The sequence below is a fragment of the Sorex fumeus genome, unplaced genomic scaffold (genome assembly GCF_029834395.1).
Source record: "Sorex fumeus unplaced genomic scaffold, SorFum_2.1 ptg000098l, whole genome shotgun sequence".
Lineage (NCBI taxonomy): Eukaryota > Metazoa > Chordata > Mammalia > Eulipotyphla > Soricidae > Sorex > Sorex fumeus.
In genome coordinates, this window is record NW_026606155.1 from 84,279,425 (window position 1) to 84,297,765 (window position 18,341).

General features: G+C 43.7%; 1 protein-coding gene across 1 annotated transcript in view; it reads left to right on the forward strand.

Annotated features, from left to right (window-relative positions):
• Window positions 1–1,157: 1,157 nt before the first annotated feature.
• The window catches only part of EIF2AK4 (eukaryotic translation initiation factor 2 alpha kinase 4), a 109,713-nt gene continuing 92,529 nt past the window's right edge, over window positions 1,158–18,341 (forward strand). Inside the window, exons 1-3 of the mRNA XM_056133372.1 lie at window positions 1,158–1,426; window positions 11,062–11,174; window positions 14,869–14,971. Of these exons, the coding sequence (XP_055989347.1) occupies window positions 1,283–1,426; window positions 11,062–11,174; window positions 14,869–14,971 (360 nt within the window). The 5' untranslated portion in view covers window positions 1,158–1,282. The remainder of the gene's footprint in view (window positions 1,427–11,061; window positions 11,175–14,868; window positions 14,972–18,341) is intronic.

Sequence of the window (18,341 nt, forward strand, 5' to 3'; positions counted from 1 at the left end):
GAAAAGTATTAGTTTATTGATTGCTGAACAGTATTCCATTGTAATGGTAATGTTTTACACTAACTGGATAACATACCTAAATATAAATCAAAAACTATGAAACGGGGCTGTAGCCATAGTACAGTGGGTAGCGTGTTTGCCTTGCATGTGGCCTACCCGGGTTCAATCCCCAGCATCCCATATGGTCCCCTGAGCACCGCCAGCAGCCAGGAGTAACCTGAGTGCAGAGCCAGGAGTGACCCAAAAAGCATCGATGGGTGTGACCCAAAAAGCATTTAAAAAAAAAACCTGTGACACTTCTAGAAGTAAGCATAGGGAAAATCTTTATGGCATGAGTTTATGCAAATATTTTAAGGAGAGGACCCAAAAAAATCACACTTAAAAGAAAAAAGAAAAAAAAAGAAAAAAACAGATACATTGAACTTCAGAGAATGTGAATCATTCTCTGTAAAATACTGTCATCACTGGGAGGAAAACTTTGTCAATCACACACCCGATAAAGGATTTATATCATATCATATAAAGAATTTTTAAAACTCAGTAGTTAGAAAACAACACAGCTGTGTAAAATTGAGTAAAAAGACCCGAATAGATCCAAGATATATGAACGGCTGAAAAGATGTTCAACATGGGACACAAGCAATAATACAGCAGGTAGGGCTCTTGCCTTGCACTCAGCTGACCTGGGTTCCATTTCCTGACATCCCATATGGCTGGCCAGGAGTGATCTCTGACCAACCGACCCGGGCGTAAGTCCTGAGCACGGTGTGGCCCCCCAAAACAAACAAAATATTAAAAAAAAAAAAGATGCTCAACATCATTGGTTATTAGGGAAATGCAAATCGAGACAGCAAATTCAGAAGTCACTTCAGTATCAGAGAGTTTGCCATGCTTTTTTGCGCTATGATTTCATCCTGATTCATCCCACCTCCCACAGAAACCTAATGGCCTCGTTATTACTATGGGCCCCAGGAACCGCCGGAGCGGGGCCCAGGAAAGCTGCGGCCCACCGGGCGCCGAACTCCGCCCCCCCGCCGAGAGTCAGCCCCGTAAGCCCCGCCCCCACGGAGCCCCGCCCACATGGCTACCGCCACGGCGCTCCGCCTATCCGGGCACGCCCCGAGCGTAGAGACCCGCCCACGAGCCCGCCCCCGGCGCGAGACCCAGTCGTGGTCCCGCCCCTGGCGGAGAGACCGGTCCCCGGGCAGGTCCCGGGCACCGAGCATGCACAGACTCCTCCAATAACTGCTAAGAGCCCCTTGCCTTGCTAGCCCGCGCAGCCATGGCCGGGGGCCGTGGGGCCCGCGGGCGCGGCCGAGACGAGCAGCCGGAGAGCTACCCACAGCGCCAGGACCACGAGCTGCAGGCCCTGGAGGCCATCTACGGCGCAGACTTCCAGGACCTGCGACCGGACGCGTGTGAATCGGTAGGAACGTGGCTTGTCCGGCAGGGGCTGGTGTTTTTGCGGCCCAGCCTTCCCGCCACCGAACCTTTCCCGGGCAGGCCCGGCCCAGCAGCTGCCGCCCAGCTGGCAACCCTGTTTAGGATTCTGCAGTTCTTCTCATTCGTCTAATTCAAACCACGGTCACTTTTGGTCCTTGTACTCGCACTCCCTAAGCGGGTCTTCAGAACTCCCCACCTGGGCCCAAATCTCTTGCATATATCTGTGTCGCAAGTACAGGCCGCCTCGCTTACAGGGCCCTGCTGGTCATTACCAGACATCTCTTAACGACAACCTTACTTCCTTCCAGTCTTGCTTGCCTTACCCACGGAAAGCCCTGGCGTCTGATACAACGGTGCATTACAATGTTGTTCTGAGAACCTTTTGTGAGCGTACACGGACTGTATTGATGTCCTCAAACAGTTGCACAAAACTGTAAATCACCGCAACCCAACCTGACGCCCCCCATGCATCCTCACTGAGCTGGCCCATCTGCAGGAACTTTCATCCTTACTTTCCTCCAAGGCAATGAAAGTGGTTTTAGCTTTAGGGAGAGGAAATGGGCTGAGGCTAGACCTTTTAAAAAGGCATTCGGTTGAAGATATTGTTTACCCTTCTAACCAACTGGAAGTAGGTTAAGGCATTTTAAAAAATGCTGATCAAGTTTCTCTCCCTCCACCCCCTATCTTCCAAGAGTTCATCCAGCCATTAAGTCTCTTACCGTTGTCATTTAAAGGTGGTACCTTCTCTGCCGTTTCACATCAGCCTTATCTACACGTCCAGGATCTCCCCCCAAAATGGGCATTCTTAGAGCTGTCACAGCTTTTGCCTTCTCTGCTGCATCTTCCTTCATTGAGTATTTATTATTCTAAGCCTTGTGAACAGAGCTCTGGACAAAATAGACAATCCCCATCACTTCCAAGGAGCTTACTTTTCTAGTGCTTGACTTCAGGAGTTGCTTGAGAGCTGAGATAGTCCAAATGTAAACATCCCCTTTACATATGCTTCAAATGAAAGAATAACTTTTAAGGTGTTCTGTTCGTAAACCAAGAGAACCAGGAAGTAGGCCAAGTAAGCCACCTGAAGAGGAATCACCCTGTGTGAGGTGAACTCAAAGCAAAGCTCTTACAACCAGTTTATTTACTTTCTACTACTTTAGTTATCTGGTCTGATGCAGAAAAATGCTAAGAAAAAGAAGCTGGCATCTGTGGGGCTAGCAATCCCAGAATTTACAGACTTAATCACCAAATAGCTATGGATGGCCTGTCCTATAAAGAGACAATAGCTACAACATTTTCTTAGGTCCCACAGGCTAATAATTGGTGGTAATAAAGATGAATCATCTTAAAGAGGGACAGATTAACAAGTGTTTATTATGACCTGCTCCTTGCCAGTCTGCAGGGAAGGGTTATGCAGGCCTGCAGTCCTCTATCCCAGGCCTGATGGGTCTTGGAATTCAGAAGTGTTTGCATTCTCTTCCACGTGCCTGCTATACTCTGTACCTCCCCTAGCACCCGGCAGGCAGTGTGGAGCAGCATCCCCAATCAAGCACAGCAGTTCTATCCATGAATATTCAAAATTTTCAGAATGAACATAATTCAGCATAATTAGGACTATCAATAGCCTCGTGTTACTTCAGGCTAAATTAGCTGCCAGTTAATTCAAGGCAGAATCGATTGGCCAGCATAAGCTTTAGATTTTTTTTTAAAAAAAGTGTTTTAAAGATGTCTTTTGGAGGGAGATGTGTTCTTAGTTTACATAGTTTACATTTGTAATGTAAAATAGTTTACATTTGAAATATAAAATAGTTTACATTTCAATTCAGTAGCACTTACATGAATGACTGAAAAATGGGGGGAGGGGTGCATGCTAATATTTTACATACTAAGTTGTCTAGAGACTAATTTCAAATATAAATTACTTCAGGGTTATAAATGAATTGTTTATGTATTTATTTAAGGAGACCTCCCCAGGTGGGAACAGTGTGGTGCTGAGACACTACTCAGCCCATTAATGCAGGCCTGATGTCTTCTGTACTCTGGTCAACGGTGCTGGGGCCACCAAGACACACTAGTGGTATATGGGAGTCCATTCACTGTTGGGGATCAAACTCCGGACCTCGTGCATGCAAAGCATGTGCTTTACCTTTTGAGCATTCATCCTGGTCCCTGCAAATTTACTATTAACTTAATTATCTTGGCTAATTTTCCAGATCAGCAAGGGTCTGCTCATTTTTAATTTGGGAGCTGTTGCTTCTGTCTCTAGACCTCCTACCCCTACCCCCAACATATGAAAGAACTTTCTTCCTACAGAGCACATTTTATGCATCAGATCTTTTCATCTTTGCCTGTAGATAGATGAAATATTTTATTTCTTTAGTTATTCATTATATAGATCACTCTGCAAACCATGCATTTTTTTCATAGTCTGTAAACATTGGCTCTTACTCTTTGGTTCATTTTTCCCACTTTGTTGTTTATACTTTCTTATTCATCAGAGCTGTTCATATGTTCATAAAATTAGTCTTGGGGCTGGGAGATAGTACAGCGGTGAGAGATTCTATCCCCAGCACCAGATGGCCTCCTGGGCACCACTAGGTGTGGCCCTAGAGGCTCCAGCACTGCCAACATGCCCGGGAGCAGTACCCGAGCAGTACCACATTCTCTGGCCCTGTCACTGAGCCTCTTGCCCAATTGACTGAGTGCTCCATGAACACCACTTGAGAGTTCCTTCCCTTTTACCCCCCAAAAAATATTCATCTATGGGATCATATGTTACAAATATTTGCTTCTAACCATGTGCAGTTTTAAAACTTTTTCTTCTTAGAATAGTACTAAGCTTTATTTTTAGTCAGGCACAAGAGAAATACATTGTCTACTGCACTTTTCTAAGTAATCATTTGCTCCCTGATATTTTATTGTTTTTTTTTTCTTTTTTGCCTTTATTTTTCATTACTGGAGTACCTGTATAATATAGGCTTCAGGTCAAAATCTATCTGTTACATTATGTTACATTATAGTCAAGTGACTTTTCTTTTTAAATTTTATTGAATCACCGTGAGATAGTGACAAGTTTTCATATTTGGGTTACAATCACACAATGATCAAACACCCATCCTTCCACCAGTGCACATTCCCCACCACCAGTCTCCCCAGTATACCCCCTCTTCCCCGCCCTTTTCCATGGCAGACGATATTCCCCAAACTTTCTCTCTACTTTTGGGCATTATGGTTTGCAATACAGACACCGAGAGGTCATCATGTTTGGTCCATTATCTACTTTCAGCACACATCTCCCTTCCTGACTGATTCTGACTGATTCCTCCAGCCATCATTTTCTTAGTGATCCCTTCTCTATTCCATCTGTCTTCTCCCCTCTGCTCATGAGGCAGGCTTCCAGCTATGGAGCAATTCTTCTGGCCCTTGTATCTACTGTCCTTGGGTGTCAGCCTCATGTTATGTTATTCTATACTCCATAAATGAGTGAAGTCCTTCTATGTCTGTCCCTCTCTTTCTGACTCGTTTCACTTAGCATGATACTCTCCATGTCTATCCATTTATAAGCAAATTTCATGACTTCAGATCTCCTAACAGCTGCATAATATTCCGTTGTGTAGATGTACCAAATTTTCTTTAACCAGTCATCTGTTCTAGGGTACTTGGGTTATTTCCAGATTTTGGCTATTGTGAACAGTGCTGCAATGGTACAGATGGTACAGATCAAGTGACTTATTTTTTATCTTATGGTATACCTGTGGATTTTATCAAGTAAAAACTTCCCTGCTCTGCTCATTTTGGAGGGGCAGGCTTGGTCACACCCTACAGTACTCAGGGCTTACTCCTGACTCTATGCTCAAGGATCACTCCTGGCAGTACTCAAGGGATCATTTGTGGTACCAGGGATCCAACAGGGGTCATCTGTAAGCAAGACAAGTGCTTTAACCTCTGACTTTTAGGTCCCTGAGTTTTGTTTTTTAAAGAGCTAGTGCTTTTTAGCTTGTAATTATCTTTGTATAGGTTCTAAATCAGTATCAGTTCTGTCCATTTTAGAAATGAGTTTGCATTACTGTTTTCTTATGGATTTGTTTGGCCATTTCATAACAGTATACAACTTTGTGATCCCAATAAGAAGCACATGTAGGAACTGGGGAGATAGTACAGCAGAAAAGGTGCTTGCCTTGAATGCTCCAGACCCAGGTTCAATCCCCAGCACCTGTATGATTCCCCCAAGTCTGCCAGGAGTGACCCTTGAGTGCAGAGCCATTGGAAGCCCTGAGCACCACTGGGGGCAAATGTAACTCATATCATACTATAGCGTCGAATGATTTTCTCTTCATTATTACTTAGTATGCTGCTTTCATATCATTTGCCTTTTCATTCCTCAAATCAAAGCAAGAAGTTATGTTTTGGGGGCTGGAATTATATAGAATAGTAGGTAGGGCACTTGCCTTCTACATGGTCAACCCAGGTTCCATCACTATCACCATAGATAGTCCCTTGAGCTCTGCCAGGAGAGAAAACTGAGTGCAGAGTCAGGAGTAAGCCCTGAGCACCACATGGTGTAACCCAAAACCAAAACATGAAAAAAAAAAAAGAAATGAAAAGTAAAGTTATTTGTGTGTGTATACATACATACATATATATATATAGAGAGAGAGAGAGAGAGCAAGAAAGAGGAGAGAGAGTATATATATGTATAGATAGAGATCTAGAGAGTATATATATGTATAGAAAGAGAGAGAAACTGACATATTCTCCCTTGTTATCCTTTCCTTTCATGCTCTCAACATTTTTTTGTTGCCCCTTCCTCTATGTGTATCTGCCTGAAAATATTCTAGGAACTCATTTCCTTGTGCAGGTTAAGTCAAGATTTTAATCAGCTCTGAATTCTAGTGATCATTTCTCTTCTAAAGGCAGGAAGGAGGCCCTACAGTGCATCTTGCTTATTAAATAGATTTTAGCCAAGTGCTCTTCAGCTCTAAAATTTCTCCAGTGCCCTAATATGAGTGGAGGGGAGATTTAGTTTTGGGAGAAAAAAAATGTATTCTGTTTTTGTCTCTAAAACCACTATATTCTGAGTATCTTTGTGTGTGCCTGTATGTGGTATGTGTGTGTGTGTGTGTGTCTGGGTACTGGAATTGAACCCAGACTTCACACAAGCAAGGCAGGGGCTCTGAGCACAAGGCTGCATCCTGCTCCTCCTGTCTTTCTTTCCTCAGGCTGATGGTTCAGTGCTAGACCATGTGATGCAGTTCAGCTGCTCTGACTCTGCTCACTCTGAGGTGCTTGGGGACCAGCAGAGCCAACACAAAAGGTGCTGGTGGTGAGGGAGATGTGGGGTCAGGGGTCAAACTTGGAGCAGACCTCATACATGCCAGGAATGTGACCCAGGTCTTTGAGCTATCTCTCTGCCTCCTCGTTTTAATTTTTATTTTTGTTTAATATTTATTTTTGTTTGGGCACCACATCTGGCAGTGTTCATGTGGCTCCTTGATCTGTGCTCAGAGCTTGAGGGAATCAAATCCAGGCCAAACATACACAGGCAAGGCACATACACATACACAACCTTAACTTGCTATACTATCTCTCTATGTCCCCCTCATTTTTATATTCAAAAGATGTATTCTGGGATGCTTAGAATTATGTTTTCATATTCCTGAGGGGTTTAAACTGCTATTAAGTTTTTTTTAAATATAAAAGATTTAATATTTTTAAATCTTGCTCTGATGATGCAAGTGTTTGGGGCCAATTGCCTTTTTCACTTTAAAAAAATTCTTTGTTTATTTTAATATAGACAAAAGCCACAACTGCTGATATAATTCTAGAGTTGAAATTGATTAGATAACAAAGCTCCAGTGTTACAGTCAATAAGTATTTTTAAAAATCAAGTTTTTTAAATGTCAAAATTGTTACATCTCATCATAGGGTTAAGTTCTTGTCCAAGAATTTAGTAAGATGTTTGTTGCTAGTAGAGCCTTTGTTATTGTCTTTGTTGGTTTGACTTCATGTTACTTTCTCATCTAATTTGGTAGTGATCCTACTGTAATTTCAGCATTGAGGAATTAGGAGGTATTATGCAGCCGCATATGAAGCCACACAGTCCAGAGACTTCAGGATCTTTGGTCTGGACCAATGGGTTGACATGGTGGCAGCTGTGGGAAGAGGTCATGGCTTCCAGGGCTTCTGGAAGTATGGGGGATGGGGAAGTCTGCCCCGCCCGACTCTGAAAAGACACCAGAGTTCTCAGCCTGGGAACCCAGGTATCTGAATTTTTTTTTCTTTTTGGGTCACACTCGGAGATGCACAGGGGTTACTCCTGGCTCATGCACTCAAGAATTACTCCTGACGGTGCTCAGGGGACATATGGGATGCTGAGAATCGAACCCGGGTCAGCCACATGGAAGGCAAATGTTCTACCTGCTGTGCTATTGCTCCAGCCAGAGTAGCACTGTAGCAGTGTTGTCCAGTTGTTCATCGATTTGTCGATTTGTCGAGCAGACACCAGTAATGTCTCCATTGTGAGACTTGTTACTGTTTTTTTTTGCATATCAAATACCCTACGGGGAGCTTGCCAGGCTCTGCCATGTGGGCGGAATTGAGTAGCTTGGCAGGCTCTCCGAGAGGGACGGAGGAATCAAACCCTGGTCAACTGCGTGCAAGACAAATGCCCTACCTGCTGTGCTCCAGCCCAGGTACCTGAAATTATTTTTAAAGTACATTCGTGTGCAGTGGAATTGAGCCCTTGACATGGCTACACTGGTAGGGGTGAGTATAGCTACCAGGGCTTTGGCAGGCCAGGTACTTTCTGGAGCTTTCAGCTGCAGGGACCCGTGTGTCCATGGATTTTAGCTGCTCGGTTTGCATCTCCTTGGAGATTTAGTCATGAATCTTTAGAGCAGGGCTGGTGGATAAACCATCATGGCAGCAGCTGTTGGAAGTGAGCTGCCTTTTCATTTGTTTAACACTTCATCGTTTTGGCCAAACTTAACAGGGAGGTATGATAAAAATTTCAAGCATCTGTGCCACACCCAGCTACCTCTTGAAGGTCTCACAATTTATGCGGTGGTAGTCACGTGTCATTTAGATCAACATTTCTCAACTGGGAGCCATGTGACCCCCTTGTGGGCCCCAGGATATTCCAAAGGCACCACAAGTGAAAATCATGAAAATAGGGGAGGGCACTGCATGAGATCAGGGGCCGACCTGGTAAGAGAGGAGAGCCACAAGAAGAAAACAGGTTCAGAAGGAAACTGGTTGTTTAAAATGTTGAGAGACACTAGTTTACATCTTAGCCTGGGTTGAGTTTTTTTTTTTTTAATTTTTAAAAAATTATTATTTGAATCACAATCACCAGTTACAAAGCTGTCCATGATTAGGTTTTCATCATACAGTGTTCCAACACCTTCCTTTCACCAGTGTACGTTTGCCACCATCAATGTCCCCAGTTTCCCTTCCGCCACCCCCCCTCCCCCACCCCACCCCAGCCTGGCAAGCACTTCTCTCTCTCTCTCTCTCTCTCTCTCTCTCTCTCTCCCCCCCCCCCCTCTCTCTCACCCTCTCCCTCTCCCTCTCCTTCTCCCCCCCACTCCCAAGCTCCTTTTGGGCCTTATGTTTTGCAATACAGATAACTGAGAGGTTATCATGTTTGTTCCTTTACCTACTTTCTGCACACAGTTTTTATCCAGAATGATCTTTTCCAACTATCCTTGTCATAGTGGTCCCTTCTCTATCCCAACAACCTTCTTCTCCAGCACTTGAAGCAGACTTACAACTGTGGACCAGTCCTCCTGAACCTTGTTCCTCTTGTCCTTGGATATTAGTCTCATATTATGAGATATGTTTCAAATATAGCTTCATATTATGAGATATGTTTCAAATATAGTTTCATATTGTGAGATATGTTTCTTTGTATCCCACAAATGAGTACAGTCATTCTATGTCTGTCCCTCTCCTTCTGACTCATTTCACTCAGAATGGTACTCTTTATGTCCATCTATTTATAAGTGAATTTCATGACTTCATTTTTCCTGGTGCCTGGTTGACATTTTTTAAGCTGTTTTGTTGGTTTCTTCTGTGACCCTGAAATCTTTGGAGATTATTTTCTTGGTGTTATCATGTGCAAACATACAAACATGCCTCTAAAGCCTTTGGAAGAATACAGTGTGTCAGAGAAACTGTGATTATTAGCAGCATAATTCCCAGTGTTTGGAGTGCACTTTGGAACCGTGATCCCTACGAACTAACACAATGAGAGTGACAGAAAGATCCCTCTGAGGGAGTCACCTTTATAAGGCAGGTAGCTTAACCCAGATGTCATGTCATTGAGTTTCCCCTAGAAGCTTCATCCAGGTGTGGCAGGTGCTGTTGATCACAGAGGGATAGTCCCTGCTTAGCTAAATGATAATCTAGAGCTCTAACAATTTTACCCTTTTAGGATGGTTGGTCCGTAGCTTTTGTTTGAGCAGCAGTTTCTGCATTTTCTTCCCTTACACCATAATGGTGTTTTTTTTTTTTTTTTTTGAGGTGGAGGGAGGGGTCTTGGGGCCAGACACAACAGTGTTCAAGAGCTGTTCCTGGTTCAGTGTTCAGGGGGCAAGGCTCTGTAGTACCCAGTGGACCATGGGAATTTTACCTCCACTGTGGGGTTTTTTTGTTTTTTTTTTTTTTTTTTTTTTTGCTTTTTGGGTCACACCTGGTGATGCACAGGGGTTATCCCTGGCTCTGCACTCAGGAATTACTCCTGGCGGTGCTCAGGAGTAACTCCTGAGGATGCTGGGAATCGAATCCGGGTCGACCGCATGCAAGGCAAATGCCCTACCCGCTGTGCTATCTCTCCAGCCCCACCCCACTATGTTTTTAAATTTATTTGCCTTACAGCACTCATCACTATTAGAAAATGTTTGAATTCTAGCTCAGTGGGGGTTTTGGTTTTTGTTTTTTTGTGGGTTTTTTTTTTTTTTGAGGTGTGATCTGGCCACACCCAGCAGTGCTCAGGACTGATTTCTGGTTCTGTGCTCAAAAATCACTCCTAGCAGTGCTCAGGGACTGTGTGGTGCCAGGGATCAAACCTGGGTTGGCCCCCTTAACGCACTGGCCTTCAGAGGGGGTGCCAATCTACAGGTGTCAAATGTTTGAAAGACATTGCTGGGGTCTATAACACTTTGGTTCACACCCATCTAGAGTGACCCCTGCCCTCCCCATCTCTAGAACAAGCCCCAGGAGACAGGTGATGCTTGCTAACGTTGAATAAATGGTGGCCACTTGGGACATTTTAGTCTTTTGGTAATCTGGAAGAGAAAATCAAACTCTCTCTGGCAGAGGGTTTATCTTTAAACCTTGTTTTAGGAAATCATAATTACATATATTATTTTAAAAATGGAACTTTTGAGCTAAAATGATGTTTTAATTTTAGGCATCGTGGTTTATAATTCTGTTCATGGTTGGGTTTCAGGCACACCATGTTCTCCACCAGTGTTCACTTCCCTCCACCCTGTCTCTCCGCTTCTGCCCCCAGCCCCCCAGCTATTCTCTCCCCTCCCTCCCCTCCCCTCTAGAGTTATCTTGATTGTTAATAACCGACTCTCCAGAGGAAAAACTATTTTTTTTCTTGATCTCTTTTAGGTGAAAGAGCCCCCTGAAATCAATTTAGTTCTGTACCCTCAGGGTCTGACCGGTGAAGAAGTATATGTGAAAGTGGACCTGAGGGTTAAATGCCCACCAACCTATCCAGATGTGTGAGTACATTGATAAAAAGCTGTGGTGCAATTTCAGTCCTCTGTTTAGCCAGCATAGAAACTGGTTGAATGAATGGCATTTTTCTCCTTCCTGTCTCTCATCCCTTTTTGGGGGGGAGGAGGAGGGGTAGTTGTGTCACACCTGGCAGTGGTTAGGGCTTGCTCTTGGCTCTGTGCCCAGAGATCAGTCCTTGGAGGTGTTAAAGGAACCATAAGGGGTGCCAGGGTTGAACTTTGGTCAACTGTGTGCAAGACAAGTACCTTACCTGCTGTACTATCATCTCTCCAGCCTCTCTGTTTAAAATTTAATTTTCTTTCACCCATATTGCAAACAAGCACCTCAGGAAAAGACACAGAGGTAACACGTCAGAGGTTGCAAACAGTTGTCTCAGAGCAGATACTGGTATCTGTACTGATTATATTTAAACTATACAACAGACTTAATTCAGGATAAGTTTCATGACTATGTCTATTGCTGAGGTAGTTGTCTGTGACCCTGTGCTATATCTGGTTCCCCTTTAATCTTTTAAATGATTATGTAAGACTTGATTTGGGGGAATATTCCTATACATTTAAGATGATGTGATGCAGGAGAACTTGACTTTTTCCCTGAAAGATAGTCCTTGATGCCACTGTGAGAGAGAGAGAATTCTAGGTTGGTGGGACCATATATGGACTCTTTAAGACTCTTTGGCTTGTTGTGCTTTTTCTCATATAAATGAATAAGTTTTTTGCCTAATTCTTTATAAACTCAGAATATGAGAACTCAAGATTGAGCCATGGGTGACTGTTGAAAGCCCCTCTATGCTGGGTTTAATTTTTTTATTATTTATTTTTGTTTGTTCTGTTTAATTGAATCGCTGTGAGACACATAGTTACAAAGCTGTTCATAGGTGGGTTTCAGTCATACAGTGTTCCAACACCCATCTCTCCTCCAGTGTCCATTTCCCACTGCCCAGTTTCCCTTCCACCTTGCTCCTATACCCCCCATCCATCCTGCCTCTATGGCAGGCTCTTCCCTTCATTATCTCTCTCTCTCTCTCTCCCCTTTTGGGCATTATAGTTTGCAATACAGACACGGAGGGGTTATCATGTTTGTTCCTTTACATATTTTCAGCACATAGTTCTTATCCAGAGTGATCATTTCCAACTCTCTTTGTCATAGTGGCCCCCTTCTCTATTCCAAATGTCTTCTCCCCTAGCACTTAAGGCAGACTTCCAACTATGGACCAATTCTCTTGGCCCTTGTTTCTACTATCCTTGGGTATTAGTCTCATACTATGTTTTTTTTATATCCCACAAATGAGTGCAGTCATTCTATGTCTGTCTTTATTCTTTTGACATATTTCACTCATCATGATACTTTCCACATCTATCCATTTATAAGTGAATTTCATGACTTCATATTTCATAACAGCTGCATAGAATTCCACTGTTTAGATATACTACAGTTTCTACAATCAGTCATCTGTTCTCGGGCACTCAGGTTGTTTCTGGCTATTGTGAATAGTGCTGCAATGAACATAGAAGTACAGATGGCATTGCTGCTGTATGTTTTGGGGTGCCTGAGGTGTATTCCCAGAAGGGTATTTATTGCTTGGTCACATTGGAAGATCAGCTTCTAACTTTGTGAAAAATGCCCATATTGTTTTCCAAAAAGACTGGACCAGTTGGCATTCCCACCAACAATGAAGGAGAGGCCCTTTCTCCCCGCATCCCTGCCAGCACTGTTTACTCTTGTTCTTTTTGATGTGTGCTGGCTTCTGTGGTGTGAGATAATATCTCATTTTTGTTACAATTTGCATCTCCCTGATGATTAGCGAGGTAGAACATTTTTTTCATGTGCCTTTTGGTCATTTGGATTTCTACTTTGAGGAAGTTTCTGCTCATTTCTTCTCCCCATTCTTTTATCCATTTGGATTTTTTTTTCTTGTAAAGTTCTACCAGTGCCTTATATATCTTGGATATTAACCCTTTATCAGATGGGTATTGGGTAAATAATTATTCCCAACCTATGGGCTGTCTTTGTAACTTGATCACCGTTTCTTTTGAGGTACAGGAGCTTCTTTGTTTAATTTAGGCTCTTTTATTTATCTTTGCTTCCACTTGCTTTATCCTTGCTTCCACGTGTTTTATCCTTGAAGGAGCTTCAATGTCATGAAGGGTTCTGCCCACATTTTCCTCCATGTTCCTTATGGATTCAGGTCTGATATTGAAGTTTTTAATCCATTTTGATCTGACTTTTGTGCCTGGTAATAGAGGTCTGAGTTTTTTTGTTTTGTTTTATTGTTTTGTTTTTGCATATAACTGCCCAGTTTTCTGTGCTAGGTTTTTTAAATAAGTCTAACTGGCACGAGGACTTGAGCCTTGTGGGACTTTTATTCCTGAGGATAAAGGAATACCTCTCTAATTCTGGGGGACATTGTTAACGAGTCATGGCTGCTGGTGACGAATGCCTCTAATCCAGGGGTATTCTCCAGACAGCTGAACAGACAAGGGCCCCCACACAGTTCCTGCTTCTCTGTCCAGGTCATACCTCCATTGGTGGAGAACCCTGGCAGAGCAAGCACGTGAGTAGTAACTTGGACTCATACATTCTGGGTTTTGCCCTGTATTTGTTCCAGGCAACTGTCACCCTGGACTTTCCAAATGCAAAGACTGATGTCCTGGGTGATGTTTTGTGGTTTGGACTTATTGTTCAGGGATCCAGTGAGGGAAGGTGACACGTGAGAGGCAGGAATTGAACTGGGATTGGCTATTGACAGCAAGTGCTTTAACCCTTTAGAATATGCCCAGCTCCGGATTGTGTACTCTGTTTAGGTAGAGAGTATTCACTTGTAGTTGAGCTCTATGGGGGATAAAGAGGAGTATGATTCAGCATCCTTGGACTGGCATATTCGCCAAGTATATAACTGGGCCTGTAGTGAGTGGGTGAGTGGGCCTTTCTTTCTCATTCACAGCCCGGGTGCGTGGGATACAGTGTGATGTGGGATACTCACTGAATAGTTGCCTCATCTTGCCTGGTTATTTTTGCTTGATGCTAGAGTACCAGGACTTACACAGAGCACTTGTACTCTTGCTGAGCCATCAGTGATTTTGTTGTTGAAGTACAAGCCAGGGTCGTGTATTACCATTCACAGAGCTGATGTAAGCATTGATTTTTGACTCCAGGAATTGGGGCACACCCAGTGGTGTTTAGGCCTTACTCCTGACTCTGTGCTCAGGGATTCCTGCTGCCAGTGCTCAGGGGACCATAAATGGTTCCAGGGATTGAACCTGGGTCAGCTGTAGGCAAAACAAGCACCCTAACCCTTGTACTATCTTTGGAGTGGGTGTTTTGGTGTTTTGTTTTGTTTTTAGGTGATAGCAGTTGATGTTGGCACATTCTAATCAGATTGTAGACCTGAAATCAGAAATGGGGAGATGGGAGGTACTAGATGGAGTTATAGTCAGTCTGGTCACCTGGTAAAACCACTGGCCAACCCACCTCACCCCACAGACAGAGATGACCCACTCCATGTCCGGTGCCATGACAACAGAGGAACGGAGGCATAGCCGAAATGCTGTTGAAGAAAGCTTCTCAGATGAGGCCTGAATGAAATTCCAGACCCAGGGTCTGGGGCTTAGCAAAGGCAAACTATACTTTGTGGTGTAATTTCTTTTTGTGTATCATTTTTGGTTTTTTCTTCCTCAGGGTCCCCGAAATAGAGTTAAAGAATGCCAAGGGTCTGTCCAATGAAAGTGTTAATTTGTTAAAATCTCGCCTAGAAGAAGTGGCCAAAAAACATTGTGGAGAGGTAAGATGGATTCTGTTGCAATTAAGACAGTCAAAATCTCATGTTTGAGGCTGGAGAAATAGTAGACTAGAAAGGCCCTTGCCCTGTACTCAGCCAACCAGTATTCAATTCTGGGTATCCCATGTGGTTTTCTGAGCTGCAACACCTCCCCCCACACACACCACCACCACCAACAACAACTATCACATATATACACACACAGTGAACCCTGAGTTCAGAGCCAGGAGAAAGCCCTGAATCAAATCAGTTGTCACCCACCCAAAAACATTAGTACAGCAAGTAGGGCATTTGCCTTACATATAGCCAACCAGTTCTGATCTCCTGCATCTCATATGGACCCCAGAGCCCACCAGGAGTGATCCCTGAGTGCAGAGCCAGAATTAAATCCTGAGTACCTCCGGGTGTGGCCCCCAAATACAATTAAATGAAAATTTTAAAAATTATATATATATATATATATCGGACTGGAGCGATAGCACAACGGTAGGGCGTTTGCCTTACAAGCGGCCAACATGGCGGACCCGAGTTCGATTCCTCCGCCCCTCTCGGAGAGCCCGGCAAGCTACCGAGAGTATCTCGCCCGCAAGGCAGAGCCTGGCAAGCTCCCCGTGACGTATTCGATATGCCAGACACAGTAACAACAAGTCTCATGATGGAGACGTTACTGGGCCTGCTCGAGCAAATCGATGAACAACGGGAGGACCGTGACCGTGATATATATATAAACATATTTGTCACCTGCCTTTCCTTGGGCACAAAGACTTTTCCATTGCACCTCAAATCTAATTTTTTTAAAAAGTACAGTTCCAGGGATCAGGCCCAGGGCTTTTTACATGAAAGGAAGGTACCCTACCACTGAGCCATGTCCTGACCCCTTCAAGTCTCATTTTCTGCTAACCTGTTGAGATTTTTTTCCTGTTTGTTTTAAATTTTGGTTGTTGATTATGGGTTACGCCTAGCCCAGTGCTTGGGGGTCACTCCCCCGGTGTTCAAGGTACCATGTAGTGATGGGGCTTGAAACAGGGTCCTGAGTATGCAACGCCTGAGACCCAGACCCCTTTGCTGTCCCCATCTTTTGTTTGTATTGAATATATTATCTCTAAGTGAAACGTACAAAAGAGAATTTTGCTGTTGATGTTGTTTTAAGTTGCAGAATTTGTCATTATGAATGAAAAACTGTAGAGTGTTCTAGGTTGTGGCATTCATGCGCCGTCTTTGGGACCTGCCCGCTCACATTTGAGCATCACCATCTGATCTTGACTCTGGAACCTTTAAGTTGGAAAAAGTCTTCAGACAAGCAAATTTTGGTTTGGGGGGCTTGTTTTGTTTCATTTTGGAAGAGGGGTCCACTCCTGACGATGCTCAGGGGTTATTCCTGACTCCACACTCAGAAATTACTCATGGTGGGGTCAGGGGACCATATGGGTTGCTGAGGATCAAACCTTGACCGTGTGCAAGGAAAGACCCCGACCTGCTGTACTATTACTCCGGCCTCATGACAGGCAATTTTTAAACAGACTTTTTGCCACCTCTACGTTTTTTTCATTAAAATCTTTTCTGTCTTGTTAATTAGCCACACATTCTGTTTATTTCATGTTTCTTCTATATCTGTGCATCTACACTCACTGTAGTATAATTCTTCCTGAATCCTCTGCATCAGAGTCTTGTGAGTGGCATAACTCTCTTAGGAGGGCAGGACTCAGTGACTTTGTAGGGCAGAATATTACTGTATTTTTCTTTTTCTTTTCTTTGAGTTTTGTTTGTTTGTGGACCTCACCTGGTGGTGGTCAGGGCTTACTTCTGGCTCTGAACTCAGGGATCACTCCTGGAGATGTTCAGGGGACCTTTTGGGGTGCTGGGGATCAAATCCAAGTTAACCACATGCAGAGCAAACACCCTACCCACTTTCCTACCTGCAGTCCCCCATTTTTAATATTTGTGTGTGGTGGTACCTAGACACACCGGGTGCTTCGAAGGAATCATCAGGACCCCACCTAGCAGTGCTCAGCCATCTGGTAGCCCAGACTTTACTCAGGCAATGCACGTGCTCTGCCACTTAAACAACATCCCTCAGCCCTACTTTTAATTTTTTTTGAAGAGTTTCTGTACTATTTTTCTATGATAACAGCATGAATGTAAATCCCAGCAGCAGTGCACCAGAGTTCCACTTTTTGCCACGTTCTCATCAGCAAAAGTTGTTTCTTATCTTTATGGCAAGAGCCATTCAAAGGCATGTGATGCTTTTGATTTGCGTTTCTCTGAGCACAGTGATGTTTGTCTTTATGGTCTTCTCTGTACCTTTTTTGGAAAAAAATATTCAGATCTACCTTTTTAAGATAAAATTATTGGGCGTTTTGTTTTGTGTCGTTTTGTTGTTTAGTTGTATGAGTTCTTTATATATTTTGAACATAAACTCCTTTTATCATGTAAATAATTGGTAAATTGAAGACTTCAGCAAGCCCTACAGCTTGCAGTGTAGCTAAAGGCAAATATATGAATTCCTCCTTACAACAGTTAGGTGTTTTTGATTTGCAAAGAAACAACCTATTGATTCATTAACCCAGGTCCGATTTATGCCTCCTGAGAGTTGGGGAATGTGATGCCCAAAAAGAAAGCTTGATTTTTTTTCAGGTACTACCTATGAATGCTTCCCTAAGTGGAAATGAGACTGCTCTAAGTATTGATCAGCCCCCTACTAGCCCATTACTAGCAAAGAGATAATGAGACCTCTAAATATTTGCCCGTGTACCCCTAGAAGGATATTTCCTAGATATTATGTCAACAGATAAAAACTCCTCTATTGGGGCTGGAGCGATAGCACAGTGGGTAGTGCCTTTGCCTTGCGTGTTGCCGACCCGGATTCGACTCCCAACATCCCATATGGTTCCCTGAGCACTGCCAGGAGTAATCCCTGAGCACATGAGCCAGGAGTAAGCCCTGTGAATCGCCGGGTGCAACCCAAAAAGCAAAAAAAAAAAAAAAAAAAAAAAAAAAAACACAGAAAAAACTACTTCCTCTGTTAGCAAGAATGATCCTTTTTTCCTTTTTTTTTTTGACTTCACTTAATCACTTAATCACTTAACTTCCCGTTAGTCGTCGATTTGCTCGAGCGGGCGCCAGTAACGTCTCCATTTGTCCCTGTCGCGTGCTAGTGTAGCCCAATGGCATCTCTTCGCTCCGGGAACATGGAGGGCCTCAAACCGATCGTTCATGACCTTGACAAAGAAGTCTGACCATCTGGTAGGTGGGCGGCCACGCGGTCTCTTGACATCCCGTGGAATCCAATCAGTAACAGCTCTAGTCCAACGGTCGTCTTTAAATCTCATTACGTGACCAGCCCATCTGATTTTCGACACCTTGGCAAATGAGA